We start from the raw sequence: 22,573 nt of genomic DNA, 5'->3' as shown, positions 1-22,573 counted from the left end.
ATACGCTACGTAGTTCAGGGAATCGTCCGTAAAGTTTAAAGAGGGAGAAAGGAGAGAAAGGGGGACGTTAATTATGGGAGAAGGGAAAGAGAGGAAGGAGAAAGGAATTAACGTCTTTCGAAGGGATAATAAGAGATGGAAAGATCGATAAAACACAGGAATGCTAAACGGAAGGAAATGAGCGACTTATAAAACGGAAAGAAATGAGTACAAAAGTGGAAAAAGAGTCAAAATAAAGTCGTGAAAAATGGAATAAACGAAAGGACCTTGAAACAACACAAAAGATTAAAATAATAACAGAAGATAACAAGGAAAGGAAATGCTCAGAAATAAAGATAAAACTCATAAAAAAAAAATTATCAGACAACACATTTCACAAAATGAATAGCAATACATGTGAGTTTTATACAAAAAGGAGTGTTTTGTATTTTCGTTAGTGTGTTAATAGTCATATATAGTTGCTAATTTGCGGTAGGAAGATCATAATAGGAATGAGGAAGTGACGGAAAGATGTGGTACACAGCGGTTGGAAATTGAATCAATATCAATGACTGGGATGGTTTGAACATGTGATGAGAAAAGAAGTATTTATGGTAGTAGGGAGCCTTAGGCTAGTAGGAAGGCTCAGAAAATCATGAAGAAGGGCATAAATACGGCTATAGTGGATGGTAATTCAAGCAGAGATTGTTGAAAGCTGACAGACCGTATTTCACGCCCAAACCCAATCAAGAAAAACCTGACGGGGAAAACGCCAGTGCACAGCACTCACCAATCAGCCAGTCCCTGAAGAGCGAGAGCCAGAACTCGGGCAGGCCCCCGTCGTCGTTCTTGATGATATAGTTGACCCTCGTGAAGGCCTCGTAGTAGTCGTGAAGGAGTCTCTGCTTGGTCGGGTACTCGAAGTTGCCCTGAGTCACCGCGAACATGTTGTAGAAGCCGAAGTACTTCTGCTGCGCCGACAGGAACGCGAATTCCGGGGCGCTCCTGGGCACGACGTCGGTCAGGTCCAGGCCGTCCTCGACGTTGCTGACGCCCCAGGCTGCCGCGCCGACGGACACGAAGAGCCCTATGATGGCGGCCGCTTTCACCTCTCCGCGCATCAACGTAGGGCCGTAGATGGTCCCCATCCACCTGCCGATGCTCCAGTCGGACCAGTACTGAAGGGCAGACGCCCACGCCCTGTTCAAACCCGAGCTCAGTTTCTCCCTGTTCACGAGATCTCGAGTCGAATTGTTCGTCGCTAGGGACTCCAAGGACGGAGCGGACTGGGCGCGGGCGTCCGAAGATGCCCAGCACTCGCGAGGTGACGTCGGAGGCACGACCTGAGTGACGGTACCGCCTCCCGGCGGAGGCAGTGCCCGGGTGACGGTTGTCTTTTTGGGGAGTTCGACTTTCGGGACAGTCGAAGTCGGGTGGTGCTGTCTGCTGGTGTGGTGGTGGTGATGATGGCGTGTCCAGCTCCTCCCTTCTTCAGCGGCTGCCGCGCTCGAGGAATCCCTCTGACGACGGCCGCTGCTGCTGCTGCTGTAGTGGCCGCTGGCGGCTATGGGCGCGACCTGGTCTCGATTCCCGCCGGGGATGCAGCAGAGGATGTCCGTCCGATGGGCGTGGCGCCTCCGGAGGTCCAGGCTCATGATGGCGGGGAAGACGGTCAGCGTGGAGACCAGGTTGACCAAGACCAGGAGGGCTGCTTGCATGCAGAAGGACCTCAGTGCGGGGACGGGCACCAGGGCCCCTGCGAAGAAGGCGCAGGCGTTGCATACCGACGTCAACACGACGGAGACTCCCGCCCTCTTCAGCACTTCGCCCACGCGTTCCTGCCGAGGGAGGAATGGAAATCGTCAGGAAATCATTTTTATTGATCCGAGATGTTTGAATCGACTTACTTCTGTTGATTATTAGATATGGCTATTTTTACCACTTTTTTTTATAATGAAGTCCTTCCATACACATATAATACAGATTTATTAATAGTAGTAACAATAAAAATATTACTTTGTGAATGAAATACCAATAAACAGACAAATAACAAGGACGCATCTTCCACGCAAATTATATTGAATAAACTCTAAGGATAAACATCGCCTTACAAGAACAACAATAAAAATAAAATAATCATGAGCATAAGAATAATTTCCATGTAAACGCCCTTAAATTTAATTAAAGGAAAATGGCAAAATCAGCATTGGATTAAGAGTCAGAAATTGCTAATATCTTAACAGTAACGATATTAAACAGCGTATGTGACAATAATATGATTAGTTGCACTAGACGTAGCATAATACAGCGTATGTAAAGAGATATCAAATATTAGAATAAAGAGAGAATGGCTTAAGCTCGAATTAGATTACCACTTTCAGTCTTTTAAATTCTTCTTCTGAAAAAAAAAATATATATATAGATAAATAATAGATAACTGAATAAATAAATACAAAAAGCAACAGTGATGATATGACGCTTGTGTTTGTGTCCAATAATTACGACTAGGAAGGAGCGCTAAGAGAGAGAGAGAGAGAGAGAGAGAGAGAGAGAGAGAGAGAGAGAGAGAGAGAGAGAGAGAGAGAGAGAGAGAGAGATAAATGAATAAATAAATACAAGAGAAATAGTAATGATATGGCATTTGTGTTTGTGTCCAATAATACGACCAGGAAGCAGCTCTAGGAGAGAGAGAGAGAGAGAGAGAGAGAGAGAGAGAGAGAGAGAGAACACACGAATAAGAAATATTAGAGCAGAAATACCCTATCCTTATCCGCTCTTTAACAGCCATCTCTAACCCTTCCCAAATGCTCCGAACAACATGTCTCCCCCGTTCCCTTTCCACCCCCCTCCCCTCCCCCGGGGGCCGAAGGATAGGCGAGGCAGGGACCCACTACTCTCTTGGGTTACCTGACATTACTGCGGTGGAACGGGGAGAGAGAGGGATTCCCGTAAGGTCGTAACCGGCGAAGCGAATCGGGGCATTCTCGTCCTTAGGGACTCCCTCGGCTGGCCAAAGTAAGATGTCACCGTCAAAATATTGGCCGTGTCCGAAGACACCCACAATTGTAGGAAGAAGAAAATGAGAGAAAATTAACGGTTCCGGACGAGGCGAGTTTAAAACACACACACAGTTGTTGATGAATTGTCGATTACGTAGGAGCGAATGAGAGTAAAAAGGCACCTTTTAATACGTCAGAAAAAAAAGGAAATTTAAAAATAAAATAACGAAGAGTATTATTATCATCACGTAACCGGCCATTACACCTTTTCGTACTTGTCCGAAATTCCCCCCCTTCATTAAATTCTCTCGCTTCTCCTCTTCCTCCTCCTCCTCCTCCTCCTCCCCTTTGGCGAAAACGGAGGAGGAATGAGCGGAATGACTTAATCGTATTTGTGAGGAGGACCAGATATACAATTGCGAACGGCGCCGTGGGTGGTCCGCTAGAGGAACCTCGCGAGCCACCTCGGAAGGCTCCAGGGACCGGGAGGAGGAGGAAGGAGGGAGGAAGGGAGGGGGGGAGGGATCATCCCCAAGGATGGCGGGAACAGGAGGCGACACGTAATACATCACAAATAATTGCATCGAGACTCCTTGCGAGACGGAGATGAGATATATACAGAGAGAGAGAGAGAGAGAGAGAGAGAGAGAGAGAGAGAGAGAGAGAGAGAGAGAGAGAGAGCTTATATCCAGATCGTTTGCTTGTTTCTCGATCTACAGAAAGAAGCCTATAGGAAATAATTGGATCGAGGCTCCTTCAGAGAGAGAGAGAGAGAGAGAGAGAGAGAGAGAGAGAGAGAGAGAGAGAGAGAGAGGAGGGTGCTTGTTTCTCGATCTGCAAAAACTAGCTAAAGGCAGTTGGGAAGTTGACGAATATGTCCCACAAACAGAGAAAGGTAATTATACGAACGAAGAAGGCGAATAAATTTATAAACCAAAATCAAACTCCATAAACCATTACAAACACGGGAAATACCGTACAAACCAACTTTGTCAAGCATAGCCAAAAACAAACCTTCAGCACAAACACCCGAAATTTCTCCATAATTGTACAAACAAGTCTGCAAACAGGAAATAAACAGGTTGCAAAAACGAAAGCATTCAGTACAAGCAATAAAAAATTTAATCGTTATTTTCGTAAATACGAGACAAATAGAGGATTCTAAGAGGCAATCCAACTAGTTTTTTCAACTGGCGTGACAATATTGAAGGTCAACGAAGCAGGAAGAGTCACTTTGCTTTTAATTTTTCTTGAGTTCACGCGAATTGTATGGAAATATTCATATGGATTTCATTCATACATTATTGGGTAGATACGCAGATAGACAGGATTTGGGATGGGGGAGGGGATTAGGTTACCATAAGGGTGCTGGATGAAGGAGGGGGAGAGAGGGGGGGGGGAGTTGGATCTAGAACAGGACTTGTACAAGACGAAGTAGCGTCGAGTTGCGAAGATTCTGATCTCATCCATAAATAGTTGACAATTTCTCTCTCTCTCTCTCTCTCTCTCTCTCTCTCTCTCTCTCTCTCTCTCTCTCTCTCTCTCTCTCTCTCTCTCTCTTAAATAGTATTGTAAAAAAAAAATTTCGAACTCTGGGCTCTTAGGAAATTCCGAATTTTTGTCTGACGAAAACGCCACCTGTTCAAGAAGTCAAACAAACCTTCATTTCTCTCTCTCTCTCTCTCTCTCTCTCTCTCTCTCTCTCTCTCTCTCTCTCTCTCTCTCTCTCTCTTTAATAATACTCGAGTAAAATCTCTTTTCTGTGTTCTAAGAAAACCTTTCGTCGATTTTCCTCAATCATTTCTTACAAAGTATTCTAAGAAATTTCCTACTCCGTGTCCTAAGGACTCTCTCTCTCTCTCTCTCTCTCTCTCTCTCTCTCTCTCTCTCTCTCTCTCTCTCTCTCTCTGCGCATCAGATCATTCATAGAAATCCCTTCTTGTATATATGTATATATATAAATATATATTTTGTGACCTACCCCTCTCCAACTGCCAAGCGATCAACTCGGACCCAAGAAAAGAAAGAGAGAGAGAGAGAGAGAGAGAGAGAGAGAGAGAGAGAGAGAGAGAGAGAGACGTTGTTGTTAGTTAGTCCGGCCCAGGACGGTCTCCGCCTGGGTCTCTCTCTCTCTCTCTCTCTCTCTCTCTCTCTCTCTCTCTCTCTCTCTCCACAACTCGCCCCATAATAAATCTCGACGGAAACAAGTTCTTTCGAGGGAAAAAGCATAAGGGCTGATTTGTCGGTCGTCGTGGGTGGCATGGGCGGGGAGGTGTGCGGCAGGTGTCAAGAAGAATGTGGGCGTCCCTAGAGCTTAGATGAGGTCATCAAAGACGTCGTGTGCAATGCATGGATATGTATCTCTCTCTCTCTCTCTCTCTCTCTCTCTCTCTCTCTCTCTCTCTCTCTCTCTCTATATATATATATATATATATATATATATATATATTTTTTTTTATATTCACACACACATATTTATATATATATATATTTATATATATATATATATATATATATATATATATATATATATATATATATAGAGAGAGAGAGAGAGAGAGAGAGAGAGAGAGAGAGAGAGAGAGAGAGAGAGAGAGAGAACGCAACAGGAAATGCTGCTTTCAAGAGCAAAGGGCATAGGTGCATTTTTCACGTCATCAGTTGCTCAATAGTTAATGCACAGACATCTTTACTTAAACACCAACATATGTTCTAGATTAATATTAATATAACTGCATTACGTCCTCGTAATTTTCCTATCCCCCAGTATTTTGGTAAAGCTTTTTGCTGAAACCCTCGAAATCCGGATAAGAAAATACATGAGGAAATTTCCCTTCACAGATAAGATTCGAACACATCTGGTTAAATGACCTAAGTCAGTGCTATACCCTACTGAATTTTATATATATACTTTCCTGGCATCCAGGTACTAAACTTTGCACCAAGTAGCCAATATTTACAGGTAAATTAAAGTCACGCAAGATTTCAAGTTTAGCACTAGTGAATGATGCAAATATCAGTGTAAAAGGCTGGCCGTGAGGTACATTTTGCAAGCCCTGTTGACACCTAAGTAATTGAGAGATTGAAATCATTTAAATTGGTTTTAATTTTTTTTTTTTTTTTTGTCTTTTTGCTTCTAAAACGTAATGCTAGCCAGTCGTTAACACAGCTTCATTCAGTACTCTTAAAAACAGTTTAAAAATATAAAATGTTCTGTGATAAATACCATTATTTTGTCAGAGACTTTACATAGTTTAAATCGTGAAAGTCTTTCATTTAGCACTTTCTCACAAACATCAAGAAAACTTAACGAATACTTTCTACTGAAAAAATTGCTATGGAAAAAATTTTATCAAATACGCTCATTCAACGGTAGCAAACACTTTTAATAAGGTAGTCTTTAAAAAATATCCTTTTTTAATTATATAGTTTTTAAAAGTTTTTTTTAATCATATAGTCTTTAAAAAATCTTTTTTTTATCTTATAGTCTTTAAAAATATATATTTTTAATCATATATTTAAAAAATATCCTTTTTTAATCATATAGTTTTTAAAAAATATCATTTTTTAACATAGTCTTTAAAAAATATCTATTTTAATCATATAGTCTTTAAACAATATTTTAAAAATTATATAGTCTTTAAATTATTTTTTTAATCACAGTATTTAAAAATATCTTTTTTTAGTCTTCAAACTATTTTTTTAATCACACAGTATTTAAAAATATATTTTTTTAATCATATAGTCTTTAAAAAATATATATTTTAATCATATAGTCTTTAAAAAAATTTTTATATAGTCTTTAAAAAATATCTTTTAATCATATAGTCTTTAAAAAATACCTTCTTTTTTAAATCATATAGTCTTCACAGGATATTTATATCATAATGACTATTCTTTTAATCAGATAATTATACAGAATACTTTGCATCGAATAAGTCTTGACAACATAACCTTTGCGAATCAAATCGCCAACTGGATATTTGTTTTCAGACGCATTAACAAAACACTTTCTAAATCAAATAAACATCTCTGGAATATATTATTTTGTTAAGCAACTGGTAAAATTACCTTTAAAATACTTTTTATTTTTATTTGACAAACGTTAGGATGCCTTCTTTATCCAAATGGTGTGGAATTTGTTTTATCAAATGGACTTCAAAAATACTCCTTTTTTTTTTTTTTTATCAGCCTCCCTCTTCTCCTTCTGACGAGGACGGACTTCCCAAGGGCTGCCCACTGATCCCAGGGACCTTATCACACACCACGCCCACACCGCCCATCCATCAAAGACAGTTTTATCGGGCACCATCGGGCAAAGGCGCCCCGCTCCCTTCCCCGCCGGACAAATTGTTGTTGTTTTCGTTGTTTATTGTCGTTGTTTGTTGTTGTTGTTGTAACTGCTACGGCCACCCCCTAAGGCATATGCCTATCTCTTTAACTGTAACTAACCTTCCCCTGTAACATAACAATTGACCATCGACTTTTACGACTTAGCTTTCATATCTGTTATACACATGACTCCTTTTTCTTTATCCTTTCATACTTTATATCCCGTAGGGGGGTTAGTGCCGGCAGTGCACCCCCTGCGGTGCACTATAGGCATTATTTAAGGTTCTTTAAAGCGTCCCTTCGGCCCTTAGCTGCAACCCCTTTCGTTCCTTTTACTGTACCTTCTTTCATATTCTCTTTCTTCTATCTTACTTTCCACCCCCTCCTAACAATTGTCTCGTAGTGCAATTGGGAGGTTTCCCTCCTGTTAAACATTTAAAGCCTCTTTCACTTTCCCTTTCAGAGGTGAATGCCCTCATAGGTCCCAGGGCTTGGCTTTTGGCCTCAGTTTTATGTATTCCATTCCATTCACTTTATACTTTATGAACTTACAGTTATACCATATAGGGAACCAGTCTAACACTTCTCCACGATTTACAGTTCTGGTACAGAGAACCGTTTTCTTTCGCGGTAATGTGTAATTCTGGTACATCTTTTTCATCACGAATTCCACTCCCAAACAGCAACCGTATATATAACCCTTTTTTCTTCTTCTTCCTGTCCTACCAATTTGCAGGTCCTATACATAATTCCTTTTTCCTCCTCCAAATTTACTGACCCTTTTTCGCGTTTTAATCGACCGTGTAATGGTTCCTCTTCTCTACGGTCTGTAAAGCAGAAGCTTTTCTCTCTCTCTCTCTCTCTCTCTCTCTCTCTCTCTCTCTCTCTCTCTCTCTCTCTCTCTCTCTCTCTCTCTCTCAAGAAGCTTAGGAAAAACACTGCAATTTCTGGGTTTACGTTTCATATAAAAGAAAGCAAACATTCTTCCGAGTGGTTTATTCAGTAATGATCAAACATATTTTTTTTTATTTTTAAGAGATTCACATTTCTCTCTCTCTCTCTCTCTCTCTCTCTCTCTCTCTCTCTCTCTCTCTCTCTCTCTCTCTCTCTCTCTCTCTTCAATAAGTCTCGTCACCCCGAAATCATAAACAAAACTAAACTTGGATTTACAAAAATTTGCATTTCTCTCTCTCTCTCTCTCTCTCTCTCTCTCTCTCTCTCTCTCTCTCTCTCTCTCTCTCTCTCTCTCTCTTATACATCATATATACATCATACTGTTCTTGGCCCTCGACGTAATTTTCTACTAGCTCGCTCGGGACACGGTTGACCGCACGGCGACACTTCTAGCAAAGTTATGGACAGAGCCGACATGCCGGAGGGGAAAGTTTGCGAGATGGGGAGGGTTGAGGGGAGGGGAGGGGAAGGGAGGTCTCCATTTCTGGGGGTAGGATTTAACAGTATACCCATTTCCTAACCTAACGTGCCCCGAAAAGTGTAAGTGTAAAGTTTTCGTGGGTAGTAGTCAATCGAACTCCACTGAATATTTCAGTTCAAGCGTCAATAGTCTGCAGTGATTATTATTATTATTATTATATTATTATTATTATTATTATTATTATTATTGGAGCAAGCCCGCCACAGGAGCCATTGACATGAAATTCAATCTTCCGAAGAATATGATGTTCATTCGAAGGAGGCAACAGAAGGTAATGGTAAAGTCTGATGCCATCAGACTTTGGTTAATGCTTGCAGTAAATGTATTTGGATCTGAATTGTTTACATGTGCAATCTGTGCCACAGTAATGCGTGATTACACACACACACACACACACACACACACACATATATATATATATATATATATATATATATATATATATATATATATATATATATATATTTGAACTCATTCATACTTCTAAAATATGCAGTTGCCTCCGTAAAATTGCTTGCAAAATGAACAATCAAATTTCGATTCAGGACTACGTTATACACAGTCAAACTCCTATTTGAGGCTGCGATGTATAACAAGCTGCCACTAATGTTTATGACGTATGCAATCACTGATAAATTATTGCACATTATAACACCCAATCTTGCCTGATTTTGGAAAAGAATTGCAATCACTCTTAATTTAATGCATGCACTATATGCAGTACGATTATGAATAATCTGTGTGGTAAATGCAATCGAGCCGTTAAGTATGCTTGCAGAAGAAAATAACGGCTTTATGCATTCGAAACTCAGCTCTCTCAGTGCATGCAATTGAACTCTAATTATCCTTTCCCGTATATGCAACATCGGCTCACATTGCATATTGCGTTATTTGCAAAAGAACTTTCGACTGTGCTTCCACTATTGCAAGTTACGCTTCAAATGTATTTGTTTGTGATTGTTCAGGAAAAGTTTAAAAAAATAAAGACGAGCTTTGGAAACTAGGTCCAGTTTGTTGACAAATTCTTAAGAGCCACAATAATAATAATAATAATAATAATAATAATAATAATAATAATAATAATAATAATAATAATAATAATAATAATAATAATAGTTTGGTCATCCATGCTACTTGAGGGGAAAAAATTTCAGAATGACATTGCTGTAACAGTAAGAAAGGCAAAGAATCTATCACATACGAAAAGGCGGATATACGTGTCAATTGTTGTGTGTGTGTGTGTGTGTGTGTGTGTGTGTGTGTGTGTGTGTGTGTGTGTGTGTGTGAGAGAGAGAGAGAGAGAGAGAGAGAGAGAGAGAGAGAGAGAGAGAGAGAGAGAGAGTTATAGTTGTACTATGTACTCTGTGCCCCGGAAACAGAAATGTGAGAGAGAGAGAGAGAGAGAGAGAGAGAGAGAGAGAGAGAGAGAGAGAGAGAGAGAGAGAGAGGTGAATAATAAGAAAGGTCCTGCTTGCTTGCAGCTCCCATTCCTTCTCCCCCCCCCCTCCTGTCTCCTTCTCAGATGACAGCGATAGCATGACCACGGCGGGACAGAGCCGAGGTGTAGGACCCCTACGGAGACAGAGTCCCGCAGTGCCAAAGGCACAGAAGCCCCACGCGCCCTTGGACAGGCGACTATCACCCCTCGTCCTCCGGAACGCAGAGGCGTTAGTCCGGACGGCGAGAGCTAATTGCCTTGTGCCCTTGCTTGTCCGTCCCGCCGCCTCCAGAGGTGTTATTCTCGCGAACGTTTATGCTCATTGTTCTTCTTCTTCTTCTTCTTCTCGAGTAGGTATCACTCTTGGAGACCTCCCCTCCCCCTCCCTCCCTTCTTCCCCCTCGTCCAGATGTTCCTCTATACGTGTTGTTCACCCTGGCGTCACAAAGTCTTGTCCTATCAAAGTTGGAAGGGGAAATGTGGTCTTTCTTTGACTTCTTCTTCTTCTTTCCAAGTAGATATCACTCCTGGAGACCTCCCGCTCCTCCTCCCTCCCTCCACCCCGTTGTCCAGATGTTCCTCCAATAGGTGTTGTTCACCGTGGCGTCACAAAGTCTTATCCTATCAGAGCTGGAAGGAGAAATGTGGCCGGGTTCGTCAGATGGACGCGAGTCGGGTAACGGGACGTCTCATGGACGACAGAGGGAGAGATTATCGCCTAATAACCACCGGAATTAATTGAGATGTCGCCCCGCTAAACGGACCACTTTGTTCAGGTCGTGCTACGGACTCTTGGTATCCTCTCTTCATGCACACGCATGCACGCACGCACAAACGTTCATAAACCTTGTTCTGGACTGACCTTTACGGGGTGCTTATGAAGCAAGAGCCTGCGCCAGCACGTGGCTGGGTAAAATATTAAAACAAGACTTTATGAGCAAGAGCCCGTGCAAGCACAAGGCAGGGTAAAATATTAAATCAAACAAAGACGCTATGAGCAAGAGCCCGTGCAAGCACAAGGCTGGGTAAAATATTAAATAAAAAAAAAGACTTTTAGCAAGAGCCCGTGCAAGCACAAGGCGGGGTAAAATATTAAATCAAGCAAAGACTCTATGAGCAAGAGCCCTTGCAAGCACAAGGCTGGGTAAAATATTAAATCAAACAAAGACTCTATGAGCAAGAGTCCGTGCAAGCACAAGACTGGGTAAAATATTAAATCAAGCAAAGACTCTATGAGCAAGAGCCCGTGCAAGCACAAGGCTGGGTAAAATAGTAAACCAAACAAAGACTATGAGCAAGAGCCTGCGCAAGCACAAGGCTGGGCAAAATATTAAATCAAGCAGAAAGACTCTATGAGCAAGAGCCCGTGCAAGCACAAGGCTGGGTAAAATAGTAAATAAAAAAAGACTCTATGAGCAAGAGCCCGTGCAAGCACAAGGCTGGGTAAAATTAAGCAGAAAGACTCTATGAGCAAGAGCCCGTGCAAGCACAGGGCTAGGTCAAATCTAAAAAACAAAAAAAACAAACAAAGACTGACCTGGTAGGGTATATGGCTGTTGTCGGCTGTCTCGGCGAAGGTGTGGGCCATGAGGAACATGTCGTCCACGCCTAGGCCTAAGGCCAAGAACGGCAGGACCTGGGTCGTGGAGGCGTTGAAAGGGAAGCCCAGAAGGGCGCAGAAGCCGAGTCCCGCGGCCACCGTCACGGCCACCAGGAGGACTCCTGCGAATCCCAGACCGGCTGAGGAATGCACGCAGTTGTTGAGTCTTACCAGAGACAGGCAGGCGTATACGACCTGGAATGACAGAAGAAAATATGCGGTCATCTCCTGGAATGATCAAATGGAATGATGAAATCATGTCTTTCGGTGGTCTCGGTATAAGGCTGTAAAGACGCACGATTATGGCTAACCTTAACCTTAAATAAATTAAAAACTACTGAGGCTAGGGGGCTGCAATTTGGCATGATTGATGATTGGAGGCTGGACGATCAACATACCAGTTTGCAGCCCTCTAGCCTCCTCAGTAGTTTTCAAGATCTGAGGGCGGACGGACAGACAAAGCCAGCACAATAGTTTTCCTTTCAGAAAACTAAAAAAGGAATGCGCTCTTTCCCATCGAAGACTCACCATCAGGACGTAGCCGAGGGCGACTCTGGAGGCAGGGACTTCGGAGAAATCCCTGAGGAGGTCGTCTAAATTGGCACTGGAGAAAGGCAGCATGTTGTAGAATTTCGTCTCGTTGTGAAGTCTCGTCGTCTCCTCCAGAACAGTCTGTGAAGAGTGAGAACAAATGCTTATGTAAAATCACAGTCCCCTTATTTTCTTCTAGAGAGTTCCCTTGCCTTCGTCAAGTCCTTGATTAGTCGTTTGGGATGGGGCTGCGAGCCCGTTGCCATTCTCTGCCCCTGGGTGCGAGCCGCCGCAGTCTGCTTACTAACAGGTGCTAATTCACTTGGAAATTTCCTAAATTATATCCTTACTCTTTATGACTCGTCTCTTAAAGCCTTAGAAAACACTAATAATAATAATAATAATAATAATAATAATAATAATAATAATAATAATAATAATAATAATAGATTCGTATCCTCTACTTCATATGAAGAACCTAACATAAATAATAGGACGTATGAAAATATGAATAATAATAATAATTATTAATTATTATTTTCGTATGAAAATTTGAAAATGAGAATACATCACAGAATTTAGTCCAAAGACCAAGCGCTGGGACCTACGAGGTCATTCAGCGCTGAAAGGGAAACTGACAGTAAAAGATCTGAAAGGTGCAACAGGAGAAAAACCTCGCAATTTACTTAAGAAACAATTGTTAGAGGAGGTGGAAAGTCAGATGGAAAAGAGGGAATATAAACGGAGGTAAAGTAGCAAGGAATGAAAGAGGTTGCAGCTAGGGGTCAAAGAGACGCTGCAAAGAGCCTTATACTAACCCCCACCCCCACATGGAGTTAAAGAAGATGAGTCACAAGGTGACGATGGTCATTCGATACTCAGGAACGTATTGTGTTTCCCCCTAAGAATAGGGAAGGAGAAGGAGTCCTTCCTTATTTCCTAGAGTCCTTCCTAGCTCCTGCACTCTTCCTCATTCTTCATGATCCTTTACGCCTGCCACCTGTTTACATTTAACAAGGATGGCACGCCCACCCACCCACCTTTCTGTACTTCATTAGCGGGTCACAATGAGACTTTGAAGGCGAAGAGTATATGAGTGTGAATAGCATTAAATAAGTGACATTTTTCTCTTAATAAGGTCACCTGTCCATGAGGTGACCACATCCAAGATAGAGGCTTTCAGTTTTCATAACAGGGCCCCCACCCTCATCAAGAAAAATATTGATACATACAATTAGGAGTTAAACACAAAAAATGACTATGTTGAATTTTCTTTAGTTGTATCAATTCAGTTTGAATCATATTTCATCACCCTTCCCTCGCACCCTCTGGGAGCGACCCACAGCAGTCGACCAACAACCAGGTACATAATTTAGTGATTAAATCTGCAAAAATATATTTGATTTTAAGAATGGCGCCTCTCTGTCAAAATCCACGAAGGGAAGGGAAACTGGAGTACTGCAAGGCCTTTCGACTTCATGTCCTTTACTTAGCAGACTGAAAAAATATAGAAGTAAGTAGCTTTCTTTGTAAACCTAATTTTATATTTCTTCCGAACAATTGCTATGTCCAAAGGTTAAATATTTGAGAAGTTTTTGTAAACCCTGTTTAATATTTCTTGCAGAATTCTTCAATTGTTTTGGATCCTAGGTGGATTTTTTCTTTTAATCACCTTCCACATTTTCGTAAACTGATTTTCAGTTATACATACATACCTACATTATATATATATATATATATATTTTATATATATTTATATATCAACACGTTCCATATATATATATATATATATATATAGTATATATGTATATACCCTACCTGAGTAAATTTGTGTTGCCAAGCTCCGAGGATGCGAGCGGCCTTCTCCTGCGACCAGTCCATATACTGGACCTTGTAGTCGTCCGACCAATACTCGTAGAGATTCCGGGCGCCCATTAACTGAATCATGCTTTGCAGGGCCTCCGCTCTGCAGGAGAGAATAATAATAATAATAATAATAATAATAATAATAATAATAATAATAATAATAATAATAATAATAATAATAATAAATATTTTCTTGTCAGTTAGGTTTTATCACCTCTGACGTTTCGGACGCACTCTGTGCAATCATTTTCCAAGAGTAAATGGATTGACATGCAAGTTACATGGGTATATATATATATATATATATATATATATATATATATATATATATATATATATATATATATATATATATATATATATATATATATATAGGGGTGGGGTTGGGTGTACAGTTGACAGGTCAGGTAGTGGGCTGCTTGTAGGTTGGTCACAGGTTGATGAAGAAACCAACCTGTCAACTGTGCACCCAACCCTCCCTACCCCTCCTGCTATATATACCCATGTAACTTGCATGTCAATCCATTCATTCTTGGAAAATGATCGCCGGAGCGCGTTCGAAACGTCAGAGGTTTTAATAAAACTTGAATAACAAGAAAATTTTATATGTCTTTTGAAAAATAATAATAATAATAATAATTATTATTATTATTATTTAGTATATTTTACACATTGGCATTCTCACACACAAACACACTATATTAAAGTCTATTTTACCGTTATCCAACATTGTTTTTAAGTTTAAAAACACTACTTGCAAACACAAGTGTGCATTTAAGGGTCTTGAAACTACATAGTATATATATATATATATATATATATATATATATATATATATATATATATATATATATATATATATATATATATATATATATATATATATATATATATATATATATATATATATATATATATATATATATATATATTCTTCTTATATATATATAAATAATGGTGTGTCTCATAACATTCCTCTCTAAAATAAAACAAGTAAAACCACTATATCGTAGATAACTTTTTATAAACACATCCAAAACGCCCATGAAAAATAAGTACACCATTATAAAAAAAAAAAACAATGAAACTAAACTAACATAGAAACAAAAAATCAGGGCGAAACTCTCCTGTCGACGACACCAACACCTCTCCTTTCCTCACCTGACTATGTGTCCCGTTTTGTTAGTTTGTGTGGCGCCCACGATGAGGTCTTCCGGCCAGTGCATGTACTTGCCGGCGAAGCCGTAGCACCCGCCGGTCAGCTCTGCGCCTACGTCAGGAGGCTGGATGTCACGGAGGTAAGAAAATGAGGGGAAAAGGTTGAATTAACTGGTCGCATGATTAACAGCTTTATAAAATTCGTTTTTGAGTTTGAGGATGTAAAACTCTTTGAATTAGAGGATATAGACCTTGCAGTACAGGACATAAATCTCTTTGAATTACAGGATATGAACCATGTTGGATTAGTAGATAAGGACCTCTTTGAATTAGAGGCTATAAACCTCTTTGAATTATAGGATATACAGTAGATCTCTTTGAATTAGGGAATATAAATCTCTTTGAATTAGGGGATATAAACCTCTTTACATTAGAGGCTACATTCCTTTTTTGAATTAGAGGATATAAACCTATTTGAATTAGAGGATATAAACCTCTTTGAATTGGAAGCTACGAACTTGAAGCACATTTCATGGCCCATTTCTGTAATTAATATCTGTGATTCACTCGACTTTTTTGTATCTTCTGATTTAAAGACTTAAAAATGAAACTTGTCATACCCAGAGGGGTGTATCTATCTATCTAACTATATCTATGTATCTATCTATCTATCTATCTATAAATATATCTGTCTATAGGATCATCAGAGATTCTGCAAGACGTGCGTAAGAACCCCTTCAGAACAACCAATTATTCCAAAAAAGAATTTTGCAAGAATTCCAACCACCTGTCTTCAGAAGCGTCAAAGATTCTGAAAGAGACGTTCAAGAATCCCTCACCTGTTTTGATTCTTTATTCGGAGCCGTGCTGGGACACATAGGATCGGAAGGATCCAGACATGGCTTCTCTTGGTACGCGGTGGTTACACCAGCCTGTAAAGAAATGGGTCGTTTGATTAGTCACTGAGGAAAGATGAAGAAAAGCTGGATGCTCAAAGCAGTTGGGTCTATAAATAAAAACACTGTTATTGATAGTCTTCAGTTTCACTTTTACGATGATTTGTACTGACAGTATTTGCTTCAGTTTGGGTTAAGGATTTTTCTAAGGAATACAGGAGTTTCAATTATATTTTATTATGAATATGGATTCGTGTACCGAGCAAACTGGATAATACTGGAGTGAACCACGGAAGTTATTTCCATTCCGTCGGCCTCTAGATGAACTTGTCAAAACGGTAAATTAAGAAATAAAGGCGTGGAATTGTACGAAATGGTCTTCGTCAGAATGAACAAATTTACAATAAACAAGATAAACAACGAAAGTAATTCAAACAACAGATGCGTCAATTAACCACGTAAGCTAATTTCCGTTCCGTCGGCCTCTAGATGAACTTCCCAAATCGGTTAATTAAAAAATAAAGGCGCGGAAACGTACGAAATGACCTCAGTCAGAATAAACAAACAAAAAGTAAACACGATAAACAACGAAAGTAAACAAAGCAACGGACGCGTGTATTACATAAGCGACAAAATTGCTCTGCCGGGAAAACGGGCCTCAAAAAAAAAAAAAAAAAAAAAAAAAATCGGCAATATTCTCCGGTTACGAGTCACCTCGCAAGGGCATTTGCACACCATCACTCAGGTTACCCAGGTCACATGGCCCACCAGAGACCACCCACCCACTCGCCCTCACCCACTTCGGTTTCGAGGGCTGAGGAGGAGGAGGAGAGAAGGGCGTCCTTTCAATCCTACAGTTTGTCTCTCGTCACCAATACTTAATTCAGTTTAATCTACACTAGTAGTAGTAAGTAGACGGGATTTGCCTTTGAAACGGCTCCCTTGTTCGTTCCATTTCCCCCTCTGCTTGTTTAAGTATACTGTTCCAAAGAGCAAAATCGTTTATTTATTCTCAAAAACCAATGCCACTGAATTTAAAACAAGTCCCTCCTTTTCCCGTTAATTGAATTTTATGCGTTTGTTATAAAAATATGAACAAGAGCGAGGTATAATTTATCTCAGCGTCGGAGAATCTCACTCCCTCTTCGGATATGGATGCTGTCAAATCTAGGAGTGATCAGCCTCGTTATCAAAGGGGTGGGGCTCTCTTTTAAAGAATCTTCCAGTCCACACTTTGCTTTCGTACGGGAATATTTCCCTCGTGAATCATCGAGGCATAACGACGGTTTCCTGCAACGAACCTGTTCTACTAAGACTCTCCCTCACTAACCCCCCCCCCTCCCTTCCCCATCCCTTCCCTCATAGCCATTAGAGACGCCCTACATGTAAGCTAAGCCGCAATTAAACGAAACCACTCTTGGAGCACATCACGGAGTCCCTAGGAGCGGCTCAGGTGTCCTGCGGAACAACAGATGACCACTCCGTCCGTCCTCTGCAGCCTTCTCTGAAACCCCAACGTTCCCTCCCTCATATCCTTCCGAGGATCCTTGGCCTGCTGTTGTATACCACGAGAGGCGAACCGTTCTGAGGGATTAAGAGAAACAAAGGAAAAACAAGTTAGCCGGAGGGTCTGCTCCGCTCTTTCCCTTTGGCTACTCGGCTTCAGGTTGTTTCTTTTTTTCCCCTCGGCAATCTGTCAAGGCTCCCTTTGGGGGTTTAGTCTATAAATTAAGCTCAAATTAAACCTCACTCTTTTATGTACTTGGATGTTTGTCGTTGCACCGAGACAAAATATTTATCCAAGATTTTCGTCCAGTCGGTTTGGGAGGTCCTCGTGAGGAAATAAATTGCAAGTGCTCGTGCAAATGCATTACTTAATTCTCCCGTTGGTTGGATCATGATCTAAGTAACCTTGTCTCCTCCTTAAAAGAAGAAGAAGAAGAAGAAGAGGGAGAGGAGGAAGAGGAAGAAGAGGGAAAAATCGTTACCCACCCTTGTCCGCAGCCCAGCGAAACCCGATAAGCGAAGAGGTTTCTTTGCCACCCCCTTAAATGCTAAAACCACAACGCGCTCCGCCCCTGTGTATGGGGACCACCTACGGTTTTTTCCCCCCCTTCTGCTCTTTTTTTTCTTTCTTTTTTCTTTTCCTATCTCTCTCTATCTCTCCCTTTCTCTTCCTTCCTCCTTCATCGCCAATTCCCACGCCATCTTTTCGCTTCGCGCGGTGAGAACAATTATACGCGAGTTCGTCGGGGTTTAAATGATGCGACAATAAAAGTGAAGAAGGAATGAAAGAGAAGGAATAAAGGAGGGGAAAGAGTGAAGGAGACGAAGGAGAAAGAGACGCGGCAGTTAACTACCTCCAAGAAAATGTGATCAAGTCTCCCCAAGTCTCTCTCTTTAAGGCGAAAGCGGAGACAGAGGCTATGCAAGTTTCTCAGGTTAAACTCGACGACCAAAAAAAAAAAAAAATAAAAGTTTCGGATGACAATGGGAAGAGGGAGATGGTAGGGGCAAGGGAGTGGGGGGGTAGGGAGGTGGATGGGGGTAGTGGTAAGGGGGAGGAGGGGTGGAAGAGGAGGAGGGGGGAGGGGTGGTGAAAATGAGAATAACCGTACAGGGATTTTTATATCTTTTTGACATTAGGTGTGATATTTGGTATTTAGAGCAGAGAGAGAGAGAGAGAGAGAGAGAGAGAGAGAGAGAGAGAGAGAGAGAGAGAGAGAGAGAGAGTAGCTTCAAGGGATTTAGATCCAAAAAGACAGCTACGTAAAAACTATATATACAGTAAAGTAGATAACCAGGAAAATATGGAGGTCAGTAAGTACACAAGAAGACATAAATATTAAACAGCTTATCTGGCATTGCAACATTCTCCTCGATATCAGTGAATTTATTATCTGAAAATTACGAATATCTCATTATATAAGTCTTGGCATTTTTGTGAGCTTACATTCTAATCTATCCCCTTGCGATACCCTAATTCAATAAACTGTGCTTTGCAATTACAGCAATCAATTTCTCCTCGTCAATTTCAGGTACCCAAGTCTAATATTTGTTTTTCCATTTACATCTATTCACGTCGGTTACATCAGTCCATATCTCTTTCTTGTTCAATTGCATCTATTGACTTTCCGAGTCTCTCTCTCTCTCTCTCTCTCTCTCTCTCTCTCTCTCTCTCTCTCTCTCTCTCTCTCTCTCTCTGTCCTTGCCAATCAATTTATTATACTCGCCTCTTTACGACCCAAGAATCAATCAAGTAATGGCATGGCCGTATCATTTCCAAGATGCGCTATACGACAGAGAGAGAGAGAGAGAGAGAGAGAGAGAGAGAGAGAGAGAGAGAGAGAGAGAGAGAGAGAGAGAGAGAGCTATAAACATGCAATATTCAAGCCGCGATAATTCAACTCTCACAGGCCAGCGGTTCAAATTTCTACGGAGGGGGTTGAACCTTTCTCATCAAGTTCGGAGCGAGGCTGCCTGCTTATCATGCATTTATTATTATTATTATTATTATTATTATTATTATTATTATTATTATTATTATTATTATGAGTGAGGTTGTCTTCTTATAATGCATTATTATTATTATTATTAGCAGCGTTACTATCGGTAGTAGTAGTAGTAGTAGTAGTAGTGAATGAAACACTTACTCTTTTCATAAAATCGGCGAAGAACGAGAAGGGAAAAGCGTTTTTGTACTTCTGGGCCATCTTCATCTTGTCCACGATCTTCTGGGGATTCAGGTTGGTCCAATTCACGCCTGGACCCAGGCCGCTGTGAAATAAACAAACAGATACATTTTAGACAAACAAGGAGACTCGCAGGTTGACACTTAGAAGTTATTATTATTATTATTATTATTATTATTATTATTATTTAGAAGATGAACCCTATTCATGTGGAACAAACAAGCTTACTACATTGGACACTAACTTGAAATTCAAGCTTCCAAAGAATATTATTATTATTATTATTATTATTATTATTATTATTATTATTATTATTATTATTATTATTATTATTATTATTATTATTATTATTATTATTCAGAAGATGAACCCTATTCATATGGAACAAGCCCACCACCGGGGCCATCGACATTCAGATTTCCAAAGAAGATGGCGCTCATATGAAAGAAGTGACCGAAGGTAAAAAATAGGACATAACAGAAAGAAACGATCAGTCATCAGAAAAGAAATAAATAAATCAAGTTAATAAATAGATAGAAATGTAAGTACACTATCAAATATAAGGAGAATCGCTCTAGGGTAGTAATGCAGTTACTTATTTTAGTAAGTGAATATAAAATGATTTCGCTCAAGAACGGGGTCAGGCAGAGAGAAGAATTTTCGGATAGAAGAAAGTAAATAAAAGAATCGAGATAAAATGGAATGACTTCATTAAAACAAATGAAAATCTGAAAGTCAACGAAGAAAAGAGGAAACATCTGCGTCAAATCATCTGGATAACGTATAGCTCATTAAAAGTAACGAAGAAACGTCATAATTAAAAAAAATTTAAGATGTGTGTTTTGGCGATTGTAAGTAACATTACTTTTACGCATAAGGGCTTGCTTTTAATGTATTATTATTATTATTATTATTATTATTATTATTATTATTATTATTATTATTATTATTAAACAAGCTAAACAACTGATATAATCAGTAGTAAGAGAAACAAAACCTCAAATACAAATGTCTAATTAAGATCTTCCAAATTACAGTTTCAGTTGAGTATGCTCTAAATCAGACGGGGAGAGAGAGAGAGAGAGAGAGAGAGAGAGAGAGAGAGAGAGAGAGAGAGAGAGAGAGAGAGAGAGAAACACGCTCTCATAACCACTATCATTCATAATGCCATAAGTGGCAATTAGCATCACAAAGAAGATAATGAATGGTGTTCTGTTTACAACATAAAAGAATTATTTTTTCTTTTTGAAAACAAAATACAGCAGATTCACGTTTAGTTTCTTACAATTAGAGAGAGAGAGAGAGAGAGAGAGAGAGAGAGAGAGAGAGAGAGAGAGAGAGAGAGAGAGAGAGAGAGAGGATAATTATCAGGTCGGAATGCAAAATGAATATGAGAGAGGAAATCTAATATACCTTAATGGAGAAGACAGTTGCTCTCTATCTCAAAGAGTTATGATGTGATGCATACTAAAGCCTTTTATGTATCACATCCAAGTGATACATTTTCATAAGAGAGGACTGACGGAACGTGCAAAGTAATGGCCACATCATACATTTACAGGAATGAGATTGGGTGGGATACCTCTCAGCTAGTTCAAATCCAAAGGCCCTTTCCTCATCCAACCAGGAAAATACGTCGTCGCGGTACGTAGATCACAAAACTTAAAGAAGAAGAAGAAGATGAAGAAGAGTTGCCGTAGATTAAGTCACCAAGAAGTAACGAAGAGGTCAAGAGGCGATTTGGATCGGGTATACGAATTAGTGAAGGTACGAGATGCCCAGGACCCCTGGTGGGAACATATGAGAACAAACGACTTCAAGTGATTCTCGGCAGATTACCGTGACGCCTTTACAATGGCCGTTCCTGAGCCTACTACCCTCGGCCACTCAAATCCTTATCTCCTCCCCTCCCTCTCCCAATACCCTTCCCGTCGGAATCTCCTTAGGGACCACAATTCTTTCATTCGAGGTCCTGCGCCGCGTCCCGTTTGATGGAAGTCGAAAAATTCACCGAGATAAACAAGTGGTTGAGGGTGAGAATATTTCTTCTGGATGAATAATGATCTAACAGACTGCTTTATGGGTGACGTATACGCAATCTCTGATAAGCGGTTTTCTTTATGATGCGTGGGTTGGGAGGGGGAGGGGTGGACAGCTTTGCTTTTCATACACCCTCAAAAATACCATTATTATTATTATTATTATTATTATTATTATTATTATTATTCAGAGGATGAACCTTTTTGATCTGGAACAGGCCTACAGGGGCCAGTGACTTGAAATTCAGGCTTGCAAAGAATATGGTGTTCATTTGAAAGAAGTTAGAGAAGATAACAGGAAACGCAGAAAGAAGAGATGAGTCACTAGAAAACAAAGATAAATTAATAAATATATGAATAAACAGATAAAATGTAAAGTTTTTAAAATTAACAAGAAGAATTATTTTGGGATAGTTCTAGGAAAGACAGCAACGTTGAAAAAGTAATTCAGAAAATGCTTTATTCACCAAACAATCATGACCAACATTGTATATGATAATGGTAAACCAGTACAATAATCTGTAACTGACGACTGCTATACAGGATAACATTTTTGATTTTCAAACGAGAGAGAGAGAGAGAGAGAGAGAGAGAGAGAGAGAGAGAGA

The 22,573-nt window shown here is 40.1% G+C and overlaps 1 protein-coding gene across 1 annotated transcript in view; it reads right to left on the bottom strand.

Annotated features, from left to right (window-relative positions):
- The window catches only part of ptc (protein patched), a 118,179-nt gene that overhangs the window by 18,056 nt on the left and 77,550 nt on the right, over positions 1–22,573 (bottom strand). Inside the window, exons 6-12 of the mRNA XM_067130854.1 lie at positions 19,888–20,011; positions 16,178–16,270; positions 15,342–15,463; positions 14,133–14,280; positions 12,312–12,455; positions 11,721–11,978; positions 770–1,817 (exon numbers count right to left, since the gene is read on the bottom strand). Coding sequence (XP_066986955.1) covers positions 770–1,817; positions 11,721–11,978; positions 12,312–12,455; positions 14,133–14,280; positions 15,342–15,463; positions 16,178–16,270; positions 19,888–20,011 — 1,937 coding nt within the window. The remainder of the gene's footprint in view (positions 1–769; positions 1,818–11,720; positions 11,979–12,311; positions 12,456–14,132; positions 14,281–15,341; positions 15,464–16,177; positions 16,271–19,887; positions 20,012–22,573) is intronic.

The sequence above is a fragment of the Macrobrachium rosenbergii genome, chromosome 29 (genome assembly GCF_040412425.1).
Source record: "Macrobrachium rosenbergii isolate ZJJX-2024 chromosome 29, ASM4041242v1, whole genome shotgun sequence".
In the NCBI taxonomy this organism is placed as follows: domain Eukaryota; kingdom Metazoa; phylum Arthropoda; class Malacostraca; order Decapoda; family Palaemonidae; genus Macrobrachium; species Macrobrachium rosenbergii.
Note: the sequence above shows the minus strand (reverse complement) of the source record. Positions and strands in the feature narration are given on the sequence as shown.